The sequence below is a fragment of the Penaeus japonicus genome, unplaced genomic scaffold (assembly GCF_977035675.1).
Source record: "Penaeus japonicus unplaced genomic scaffold, GWHDUDI00000001_assembly GWHDUDI00000004, whole genome shotgun sequence".
In the NCBI taxonomy this organism is placed as follows: Eukaryota; Metazoa; Arthropoda; class Malacostraca; order Decapoda; family Penaeidae; genus Penaeus; species Penaeus japonicus.
In genome coordinates this window covers 10,386,529-10,399,028 of record NW_028234406.1, presented here as the reverse complement: position 1 = coordinate 10,399,028, position 12,500 = coordinate 10,386,529, and the positions used below count along the sequence as shown (strand labels likewise).

General features: G+C 34.0%; 1 protein-coding gene across 2 annotated transcripts in view; it reads left to right on the top strand.

The window, feature by feature from the left end:
* The window catches only part of LOC122242641 (uncharacterized), a 14,667-nt gene that overhangs the window by 855 nt on the left and 1,312 nt on the right, over positions 1-12,500 (top strand). Inside the window, exons 1-6 of one of the 2 annotated variants that reach the window (XM_086536011.1) lie at positions 1,113-1,142; positions 7,718-7,913; positions 8,952-9,103; positions 10,544-10,759; positions 10,883-11,741; positions 12,426-12,500. The exon at positions 12,426-12,500 is cut by the window's right edge and continues 1,312 nt beyond it. In XM_086536011.1, the coding sequence (XP_086392137.1) occupies positions 1,128-1,142; positions 7,718-7,913; positions 8,952-9,103; positions 10,544-10,759; positions 10,883-11,741; positions 12,426-12,500 (1,513 nt within the window). In that variant the 5' untranslated portion in view covers positions 1,113-1,127. Of the gene's footprint in view, positions 1-1,112; positions 1,143-7,717; positions 7,914-8,951; positions 9,104-10,543; positions 10,760-10,882; positions 11,742-12,425 lie in introns of those variants that run through there. The other variant, XM_042999973.2, reaches the window with a different exon arrangement.

Below are 12,500 nucleotides of genomic sequence, written 5' to 3'. Positions count from 1 at the left end.
TAATTGTAACCCAGAAATGAACTCTTGTGGCTTAGTCTCCAGGAATATAATTGTGGGTTGAATGCTATAAACTTCCAGTAGAGAAAGGTGTAAAAGGAAGCTTCATTAACTGTGTTACATATTTTCTACACATGATGTGCCTTAGTTGTTACGGGGAAACTTCTGAATGATTTTCAAAGTGCTCCGGGGGAAGATGTTCCAGGGCAGTAAAGGGACGAGCGATTCCTCTTGTATCTTGTTGGAGTTTGTCTTCGTATGCAATTCACGTCTCCTGTTTTGTTTTTTTTATCATTATTTCTTCTTCCCTTTTCGTATTCAGGAAACTTACTCCAGCCAGAAGGTGCTGTTTCACTGTGTCTTTTGGCAAGTTGCCCGTTATGACTAGGTTATTAGTGATGTTAAGGAAGGGAACTTGCATGACCTCGTTATTCATGAAACGAGGAAATCATCATTTTGCCTGAATTTAGAAGAATATAGATTTTTTTTTTCTGCTAGGACCAAGAGCAGAAGAATATGATATGGGAATGTATATAAAAAAAGGATAAACTGCAAAATAAAAAGAGAATGAAAAATTAAGTTTTAGCCCCTTCATAATGGGCCACTTTCTGATGAAGCTTCTATGTGAGGCAGTTTATCTTTTAAAAACACCTTGGGTTTATTATTTTGATAATGGTAGCAATAGTTCTGATATTTATGATTCTGATGATGATGATAATGATAAACTTTTTATATAATAGGTCTGCAAAATAGGATTCTATTCTTTTCCTACAATGGAGGTTTCAGAATATGAATAATTGTGCCACTTCTGTAAGTAAAGAATGAAAACTATACAATACCAAGTATAAAGGTGAATGTATATGTATAAGTATTAGAAAGGAAAAGATAAAAATGAGAGACAAGAGGAAAGTCCAAAGAAGAGGCATACAGAGAGAGAAAAGGCCTTAGCAAAAAGGAAAATGCAAAGAAAATTGATAAGAGCAAAAACGAAAGCAGAAAATAGATGTCAGGAGAGAAAGAGACCAGACGAGAGAGCAAACTGCACAGGGAGATGAGACAAGTTGAAAGAATGTTTTATTGCAAATGAAGAGTTGAGTTAAGAATCTAATGGGATTGGAACTTTGTAATTTATGAATATTTTACGGGTAGGTTCTGCAGTGGTTATCCATGAAGTAACAACATTAACAGTAGCAGTAACAACAAAGATAATTGTTTTCAGCAATTGTTTGATATTCCTATTGTTCATTTCTGTTTTTGTTTTTCTTTATTAAATGAAATATGATTGTTAATTATGAATATAATTTTATATGTTATTTCTTTAAAATATGATGATAAATCTAATGCTAGCCAAGCAGACACAAACACGTAATATATACGTAGTGATTGCTTCTACTTTCGTAACATTTATGTAATGTATTTTTTGTAGAAATTACATAAACATTTATACAAGAAACTTTACATGTATATAACCAAAATATTACCTATACACTATATCATTCTTATGTAAGTTCCAAAAATTATTATCCTACTATAACTACATACTTTGTAATTTTCACGTATAAGGTTACAATTTGGTAATTGTATTTAATCTAAATTAAGTAAAAGTTACATAAAATTCTGACAATAATAAAGGTACTGCATACTCACCTCAAAGCAAAGTATAGAAATTTCCTAGTTTATTTGTGGGTTGCTGACCCAGGATGCATACTCCATGAGTGTATGTTAATTCTTACTCGAGGCACTGCAGATATCCCAATGTATCTTAGTATATTTTCAAATGTATGTCTGAGGGGCCAGATAAAGGATTCTATGTTAGTTCTTACTCAAGGCACTACAGATATCCCAATATATCTGAGTATATTTTCAAATGCACGTCTGAGGTACCAAATAAACGATTCTTGGATTATATTCATGAAAAAATCTTGTTATTATTATGATTTCTTGATGAAGTTGGGTGTGTTATACTGTAATTAGTAGTATGGTCAGTAATTTAGTCATGATAAGATAATTATCATAATTATTGATTATTAATGTTGTTATTAAGAATTAATTTAAAAGGAAAGGTGTGGCTAGTTTATAAGATTATGCTAGGCTATAGCATATAAGCCACGCTAGGCTAACTAAATCCTCAGAAGTGCTACATTAAGTTTATTTTCAAATATGAAAGTTATAAATATGAATGAAGCAATATGATCAATTGTTTAGGAAGGAGAAATGTAATGATTGAGAGAGAATGGAATCTGAGTCAGGAAAATCATATCCAAGAAGAAATCAAATTTCAAGATGAAAAAAGAGAAATAGGAAATAGATGCTGGAGAAGAGAAATAAGACACACCCGGCAACATGAAATCAAATGGAAATGAATGTGGAAGAATAATTAGATTTCATGAGGGAAAGAGAGAACTGGGAATAAATGGGGCTGAATAACAAAAAAAAAGATAAGAGAAGATAAAAACAAAGCTTATTTGTTGGTATTCCACCTCAAAACTCAATATCAACAGGCTTTAAACTAGCACATTAATCCATTGACAGCAGATGGCATGATTTGCTGCCAAGGCAGAATCAGGCATAGACGTGGATGGCACCGTGCCAAATAATGTAAACCCGTCATCCAACTGTATACATATTTTATTAAAACCACGACCAATGAGTTAAGTGGGGAAGTGGGGAGAGATAAAATCAATCTCTGTACAGGAGAGCATTGTGCTGTACAGATTTTATTCTTTATTTTATTATATCATTTTATATGTATTAAGATTGTATGTCTTTTGAAACCAAACTTTCATCACCAAAAGAAAAGAGAAGAAAAGAAAAGAAATCACTAATGAGGAGATAATAGATTTGATGACAGTGTATGTACAAGCTGTTTGTCTTTCTAATGGTATGATTAGATGAAATTGCTTTTAATGAAATTTTTCACAAAAATAAAATGGAAAGAGGTACTTTGTGGAAAACAAGTTTGTCAACATTATATGTTCAATTTTTTCTATTATATATTTCTACCAATCAGTTTTCAAAAAATATTTAAATCCCTCATGCTTTTATTTGTATTTGTATTTTAATACCCAGTATTTATTCACAAAAGTAGAAAGGGATTAAATTGTGTGTAATATTATTGCCTGTCCAATTGTGCGTCCAAATTTCAATTTGGTAAGGAGCATCTTGAGTTAGTTTCTTTTTTACATTTGAGGTTTGTTCCCTCCCACCCCATTTAGACATTATCCTGAGATTCATCTAAAAAAAAAAAGTGCAATATTGATATGCACACACAAACGCATGAACGCGCAAAGACAAACGCAAAGACAAACGCACACGCACACGCACACGCACACGCACACGCACACGCACACGCACACGCACACGCACACGCACACGCACACGCACACGCACACGCACACGCACACACACACACACACACACACACACACACAAAAAAAAAAAAAAGAAGAAGATAATAATGATAATGAAATAAAATAAGATAAAATGTAAACCATAATCACTTTAAAATTTCAACAAGCTACTTATCTCAGTAGGTTGTTTGTACCCTTTTAATAGTCCTTAATTTTATTTCACAGGACCTTATTTTAATGTAAGTAATTCTTTAAGTACAGGTATTCAAAACCAGTCTAAAATTAGTTTCATTCTCTCAGTCCAAGCTTTTACCCCCACATAGGACTGTCCCCCCAAATATTTCCTTTATTTCTCTCCGTGCACTCATTCACTCCCCCTCATCTCAATCATGCTTCTTACAGACTTCATGCTAAGGCTTTATAAAATCCTGAATTCATACCTTTTTCAACCTCAGTAATTTCTTTTGGGGTTGCAACTTGAAATCCCTTGCCCACATGCTACATATTATTCATTTTATCACCATTACCTTTTTTTTTTCATTTTATTTGCTATCATTGTTTTTATTATTGTCATCATCCTAATTATGTGTGTGTGGGGCCTCCATCTATTTTAGGTTATTTACATGAGGAATATTGTGAATGAATAGACCTTGTCTTTTGTTTTTGAGTTTTGTGAATACAACCAGTAAAATTTGAATATGCATCTTTAGGAATTTTAGAAATTTTTGGTGACTGTAAAATTCATTGAGTCTGATGCAGATTTCTACCTATATAAAATTATAACTTTGGGTTGGAGAGGCTATTGTGTACTTTTTAATTATCTGAAGTTGTTTATAGAGATGTTATAAAGACATTGCAAATTATTAGTGTATTGAACAAAAAGGCAATAACTGAATATCGTGAATTGGATCAGGCTCAGTATAGAACCTTGAGGCACACCAAAAGAGACTAGTTGTTTTGATTTTAATTTTTATTTAATTCAAAGTTACTGAGTTTTTGCATATATATAGGTTCTTAACTAATTGTGTGAGTTTTGTGATATCCTAGTTTGGCAAGAAGGATCACAAGGCTCACACTGTTGTGATATGAGGAAGTTTTCTCGAGAACTTTAGTATGTTAATGGGTTCATAAATATCAATTTCATATGTATCTCCAGATTTGATACAGTGAATCTAAGTGATTCTAAAGTGAGGGGTAACTGCAGTTGTGTTAATATGATTGTCAGGTCTTATACAGTTGAAATGGTTTGTGCTATTGTTTATGTGATGTTTTTTGTTAGGCAGCAATGTTTGAACTATTTACCACATTTTGGTAGAGTCAAGTTAACATTAGATGAATTTAGTTTGAAGTAGAATTCTCCATACAGACTAGTCTGGTTGTCTTTTTGATGTTATTTTAGCTGTAAACTTTGCTTGCTATAGCTTTTTACGCCATTCGCGATGGATGACATGATGTCACATCAACAGAATATTTTCCACGTGGCGTCCTTTCACGTCAGGGACTTGTACATAGTTGTGTTTGTATGTACACATTTATTTGTTTTGTTAAAAAGAAATATGAACGCCTCTTTTTGTTCTCCCTTAGAGTAGCGCATGTGAAAATCGCTCTGAGACATACAGTGTGGCATCACATCTTGAGAAATCCCTCAACAGGAATTTTTGTGTGCATGCTATATTGCCAGTGGGTGTGACATTAAGCAAATATATGCTCTGTCATATGTGGGTTATGATATATCCACAGTATTTGCATAAAATTAGCAAGAATAGTGATTGGGTAATAGTGATTAGAATCTTAACTTTTCACAAATAAATGCCAGGAAAGATAGCAACATATGAATGTGTGATGAGTATTATGGATCTGCATAATTCAAAAATATAAGTAGTATAGTAGTTTGTAATTTTTTGGTATTCCTATTGCAAGAAACTAAATTACAGGGAAAATGAGGCAGAAAAGATGAGGAGGTATTTGGTTTTGAAGGATGAGGCCTAATGAATTACTATGACGGAGAATATGACTCTAAATGGGAGCATTTGTTCTGGAATTAGGGAACGAGATAACAGAGGAAATGAGATTAGGCAGTAAAAGAGAGAGGCTGAATAAAGGAAAATAAAGCCCATGAAGAAAAAGTAAGGAATGTTAGTTGAAAATGAATATAGAAGAAGGTAAGAAGAAAATTTTTAGAGGCATAATGTTATTAAAGTGAAATAGAAAGTCTTTACCCCCCAAAAATGGAAGGGAAATTGATGATGGAAATCTGGCTTTATGAAAGGTTATTGATCACAGAAACACTGAAGGGATGGAGAGTGTGAGCTTGATAAAAGAGCAAAGATTTGATAAGTGATAGTGAAACAACAAAAAATAGACAGAGAAGTTATATATATTTCTATATTTCTATATTTATTTTTTTATTTATTTCTATATCTCTATCTATGTACACATACATACATACATATTTGTAGCATAGGACTATAACTCAAGCATAAGCTTACAAATTCCTCAGCAGCTTAATCAAAAATGGAGTTTCCCACAAAAATATATAGGGCTAGAATAAAGTAAAAATCAAACTCTTTTCCACTTTTTACTTTCATAAGCTAAATTCAGTCTTTAGCTTTTAAAGATTTGCGTATTATGGCTATGCAACCTTTAAGACCACATTTTTAGAGAATCCCAAAGAGGGAGAACCCCCCCAAAAAAAAAAAGAAGAAAATAATAATAAATAAATAAATAAAATAAAATAGAATAAAAGAATCTATACACCTTATGTAGGAAATACGTTAACATCTATAACATAGAAGCTGGGGGAAAATTGTTATATTTTTCTAGCATATTAACCCATTGTGGACGGGTGTCATGACATACACGACGTAGGAGCTTTAGCCTGACAACTGGCGTCATGACATACATTACGTACTATTTTATTGTGCTATTAAAAAGGATTGAGTTATGATGGCAACTACATTCATAATTACTGTAATTACCATAATATTAAGTTAACTTAACGTCCAAAACCTAGATGGCACCACTTTTTCCTAGTACCAGCAGGAGAGAGAGCCTTGAATGGCACCTATCCACAGTCTCTAGCAAGCACTATCTTTATAGAGCGATGGCACACACTAGGTTGATGATCTGTTTGCTCTAAAGTACCGCCGATGAAGGTGCAGGCAGAACGAGAAGAGGAAGGTGACTCAGTCCATACCCAGTGTCTAAAATGTGCTCCTATGCCAATATGGATGCCTTTCACTGTGGCATTTACAGTCACAAGCACAGGTTTCATTCCTCTTCCCTACCTCATCATGTTATATTAATTGTAGGTGGTTATATGTTTCGTATTCGTTCATGACAGCACAAAAATACAAAAAAATAAAGTTGCCTTTTGTCCTCCCATAAAACAGCAATACTTCTATCACAATGAGTATAAAGAAAATAGTGAGCTAATATAGATCATATGTTTCAATTTTAGTCAACTGCAGCACTGATAGAGCCTGTCATATGGCACATAAGTCTCTAAACTAAATAAAACATACAAAAAATAAAACAGAAAAATGGCTTTCGTTTTACAATGAATGATTGAAAGAGAGTGGGAAGATTGAAATTAGGTTGCTTCAAGCTGCCTCGCTCTAAAATAAAACCTATCCTGGAGACTGGCAATCAAATCTATCCCCGTCCACAATGGGTTAATTCCCCACTTTCAAAAAAATAAAAATAAAATAAAATAAATATGCACTCAGAAATAAGATGGATGATATTGATTTATATGTTGTTCTTTTCTTAGCCCAGTGGTATAATTAGATTTGAAATAAGTTCAGATGAATTAGAGTAAGATATCATTAATTCAAACTTTACGGGAACTGTTTTGCCTGGGGAGATAATTTAGATAAAGTTGCTTGAAAACTATTCTATCCTACAGATTTTCTTCATTTTTTATGTAGTGTATATTTTAGTAATGTACATTTTCTTGAATATTTTTTGGGGGGTAATCTAATGGAAGGAACTGCCAAGTAAATAAGGAAAATTATCTTTCTTATGTATTAAACAAAAAAAAACAAAAAAAATTGTTTTATAAAAAGATCATAAAGAAATACATATGAACATTTGCTAAAATGTAATACTAGTGATGAATATTTTTATGTGCCCAAAGACACCATATAGCTTACAAAATGAAGAAAATCTGTCCCCCCTGTGTGGGGCAGGCCCCTTAAATGTATTTAAAACCTAGAGTGTTTCAAAAGGCTGCATTGAAATCCATATAAACTTGCAGTGTAGTGCTTATAGGTGCTTATTATGAGGTAATGTAATTGTGTGACCAAAGTATTCTAGCTAATTATTTTTTAAGTAAAATCAGATTTAAATTTTTTACCAAACTATTCCAGGTTGAATTCACTGGAGAAGAGCAGATGGCCATACAGAATATATTGAGGCAGAAACTTGGCCAGTCTTTCATCAGCCAGCGATCAGGAGCAGGAGGCCAGCGGATTGCATATATAGAAGGATGGCGCCTCATATCTTTGGCCAATGAAATTTTTGGCTTCAATGGATGGAGTCACTCTGTTACTAACCAGACTATTGGTAAGCTTGTTTTGTTCAAAGACTGTCTCTCTCCCTCTCTCTCTCTCTCTCTGTTACAATTATTATTTCTGGACAATATCATTTCTATAGCTACTATTTTTTTTATTTCATATTCTCTTATATTTGCATCTACATCTTGTCTTAGCAAGCAATCCATGTCATCCAATTCATCTACTTATTCAGAGTAGACCAAATTAAGCCTTATGACAAAGCAAGAACAGTTAATTTGACAGATTTTGTCTTATGATGCCATGATGTTAATGAAGAAAGTTTGGATGATCCTGTTTGTAGACTAGTAAGTTAGTTGCTATCTCAGACTACTTGATGGAAGTAGTGGTGAGGCCAGACAGTATGTCTGTACTACTACTGGCATATTTATGGAGTCGGATCACATTCATACTGCATTTTTTGTGTTTGTTGAAAATACAAGCTTTTTATGAAATGTTATACTAAATGCCAATCAATATCACTTTGCTAATATATCATTTATAGACTCATATTTCATACCATTTGTCTAGGAAATACAGAAAACACACAATTTAAGATGCCCTGCCTAGGCTGGACATCTTAACATGTGGCCCTTCTCAGAAGGGTTAAAAGCAAACTATGCTAATTGACAGCTTTTGACATGCAGAACTACTACACATCCGTTGCAACTTGGTTACAACTGATGTGAGAATACTTACTAAGAAAATTGTGATATGACCCAATGAGAGTAAAATTGGGGTAAGGGGTAATAAAAGGACAGTCAGAAAATGAACAAAATAGGAATGAGTGTTACTAATTATGGCAGGAAATCTTTGATTGTATTTAAAATGATTTTGCAAAGAAATCTGAGTAATAGGTGAAAAGTAAAGGGAAACAAGAGTTATAACTAATAATAAAGAAGTATAATCTATACAATGTTTTTTACAAAGCAAGTTTTTTCACATTTCATTCCAAATTTATTTTCTCCCTTTTTGCAGATTTTTATTCCTCTCTCTTCTTAATTATATTTTAATTTTCAGGGTAATTCAGATTCCATGTTTTACATTTCAGATTTTGTTGACCATTATAATGGACGTTACTATGTAGGAGTCAGTGCCCGTGTGCGTGTACAGTTAAAAGATGGTGTTTTCCATGAGGATATTGGCTATGGGGTCTCAGAAGGAATGAAGAGCAAAGCTTTGTCAATTGAGAAAGCAAGAAAGGTTAGTTAATGAAAATGCTATCTTAATCCATTCACGACGGGAGCATTCCAGCCTTGCATGTCACAATGCCGGGGCTCTAGAACGCATAGGCCTAAATCAGTTAAATAAACGACGCCGTATGGCGTCCCCAGCGAACGGGCCTTGAATGCACGGTACCCATGGTGTACCACCCGTCCAGAGAGGGTTAATGGATTCACTTTTAATCTTGAGGTGTAAATGAAAATGAAGGTAGAATTGATATTTTTTATATATCTAATAATTTATTGATTAAAATAAAATAGTAATATGATATATCCAACCAATAATGGTGAATACCCCACATCTGCCCACATCTGTTTGTATGCTATAAATACCAAGGTAGTAAAATCATCTGCCTTATAGGGAATGTATGCACACTTGTAATAAAATGCACTGCAAAGTCATTTCATGTCCATATCTGTGGATGCAAATGGGAGATTGTTTTTTTTTGTCAGATGTCAATTTTGTCATATATACAAGAATTAGTTATAATGAAATTAGGCAAGGTAACGCTAACAAGCAAAAAGGGGCTCTGAACAACTTCTTGTGTACTTTCTCCTTTGATCTCCTACCATCAACTTCCAATCAAGATAGGATTTTAAAAACTTTTTAGGATAACTCACAAAAGATTTAGTTATATTTTGATAATGGAATATTGCATTTTGTGCTCGGATGAAAGTGGTACATCAAGAAAAGATGAGTAATTTAGAATTTTTAAATTTTTCTGACTTGGCATTCAGAAATACAGATAACTTAATTTGTGTTAATGGTATTAGTTCCAATATTTGGATGTTTTCAATGCTCTGCTGAATTATGGATTATTTACATCGGGCAGAATGCAAAAAGGAATTGGCTTTAAGAGTGTATGGTTACGTAATCAGTTTGTCTAGATGATTCCTCTGGTTGAACTTCCCGCAACTGACTTTGAAGATGAAATAGATTAAGATAAAACAGATTTTGTCAAAAGAAATATAGATTCATAGGGAACTCCTTCTCTCAAAGTGTGGTTTGTGATTACTGTTAAGTGATTGTAACCATTTTCAGTTTAAAGTGATATTCCATTGGATAACTGATATGTCATATGTTATTGAACTGAGCATTATGATATCTTGTTTTTGTGTCTCTTTTACAATGCTTATTTTTAGCATTTATATAGCTTTTAAGGTTTGATTTAATAGTTTAGGTACTTTACATGAACAGAAGTATACATTTGTAACAAGCAGATTTTGCAATGTATTATAGTTTTTATGAGTAGACAATATGTTGATAATTATGTTTATAAAGTAGATGTCACTATGTAATTTCTAAACTGTATAATACTTAGTTGATAGGTGCATTGTCAAATTTAATCTATTTTATTAAGATTGTGTTACATATATTTAGATAATATTATCTCAACTTTGTATGGTCTTTTTTATACAGGAAGCAGTTACAGACGGGATGAAACGTGCTCTAAAAAGCTTTGGCAATGCCCTGGGTAACTGCCTGAGCAACAAGGACTACCTACGTTTCATTGGTAAAGCTCCTGCTGCCCCTGTACCTGGAATCACTGCTGGGGAGTTATTACATCAGGAGACTACAACAGGATTAGAGCAGATTCGAAGGAGGGCTTTAGAAGAGGGCCGCTTTGGGGTTCAGGTATGTCTTAATTGATATTTTGATAGGTTTGGCTTTTGACATAACACTGCTGTAGTTTCTGATAGAAGCTATCATGTCACAGGTAAGATAATTACTTTATTCATTGTATTTATGCTATTGCAGAAAACAAAAAAGGATCTTGTTGCTTCTCCTTCAGCAGACTCAAGCAAAACAGAAACGGCTGTCCCTCTCCCAACCAAAGCATCATCAAACCAAGTAAACCCTAATGGAAGCAGTAATTCAAGCATGATAAGCAGCAACTCCAGTGCCAATAGTAACAGAGGAAATCTAAAACCAGTGGGGAAAGCAGAACAGGTAGACTCCTCAACAACAAAGTCAGTACCACAGAACAAGGTTTCAGATCAGCAAGGAAATGCTATTTCCCTGATGAATAAAACCATGGTAGCTATGAAGTATCCCTCGGATAACATCAGTTCAAATCATCCCATGAAAATCTGCATTCCTATCAAAGCCGAATGTCCATCAGGGGCTAATCTCAACAACTCTACCATTTTTAGCAAGATGTCTTCCCCACACGTTGGGAACTCTCTCAGTGAGAAAACATCTATCAAAACAGAACAGTCACATCCAGAAATGAAAATGAAGGACAGAAAGAATGAGAATACCCATACACCCACAAATGAACAGACAGATATGAAGCCCAGTGTTCTACCAGTATTAGAAGCACACAGCACCCCTTATTCAGAACAACCAGGCAGGGTCGGTTCACCAAACTCATTTGTAGGTTTTACTAAGGACATGATCATCCAGTCTCCAGGAAGATCAGGGGAGAATAATCAGGTCTCAGATGAGGAGAAGAGATTGGAAAGAAAGCGGAAGCAAAAGGAAAAGCAACAAGAGTTCAAAAGGAAAATGAAGGGAAACCAACAGTCCCTAGAAACGTCATCAGCCAAATGGAATGGGAGCAATACAACACTGGACACCGACTTGTGGGGGGACAGTGAAGAAATAGTGGGAGAAGGTTAGTAAGTTTATTTTCAAGGCAGCATCATGTATATGTGTCTGTCTGTTACACTTTAGTCTGTCTCTTTCTGCTTCTGTTTGCTACAGTACAGTTGTGTCTCTGTCTTTCCACAATGCCCTCTGTGTCTGTTTGTATGTTTGTGTCTTTGTTTCTGTCTGTCTCTTTCTCATTCTTTTTCTTTTTCTTTTTCTCTCTCTCCATTCTCATTATTTGAATATTAAATAGAATTATTTATTTTTTGTTTATTTGTTTATTTATTTATTTTAAGTTATTGTCGGCTAAAGTACAGTGTGTCTCTGTCTTTGCATATTTCTCTGTGTGTCTCTGCTTTTGTTTGTTTGTTTGTGTCTCATTTCCTGTCTGTCTCTGTCCTCTCTCTCTCTCTCTCTCTCTCTCTCTCTCTCTCTCTCTCTCTCTCTCTCTCTCTCTCTCTCTCTCTCTCTCTCTCTCTCTCTCTCTCTCTCTCTCTCTCTCTCTCTCTCTCTCTCTCTCTCTCTCTCTCTCTCTCTCTCTCTCTCTCTCTCTCTCTCTCTCTCTCTCCATACTCATCATTTGAATATTATTATTATTATTATTATTATTGTTTATTTTACAGGTGTTTGTTGTTGAAAGGCAAAAAGATTTTCTTCATATGATCCTTCAAACCAAAGTTACTGTAATGTATTGAATTATCTTTCACAGATGACCCAACATTTTGGTCTACATTGATGACTCAGCAATTAACTGAAGCTCGTGAGGAAGATAAGCGGACAGAAT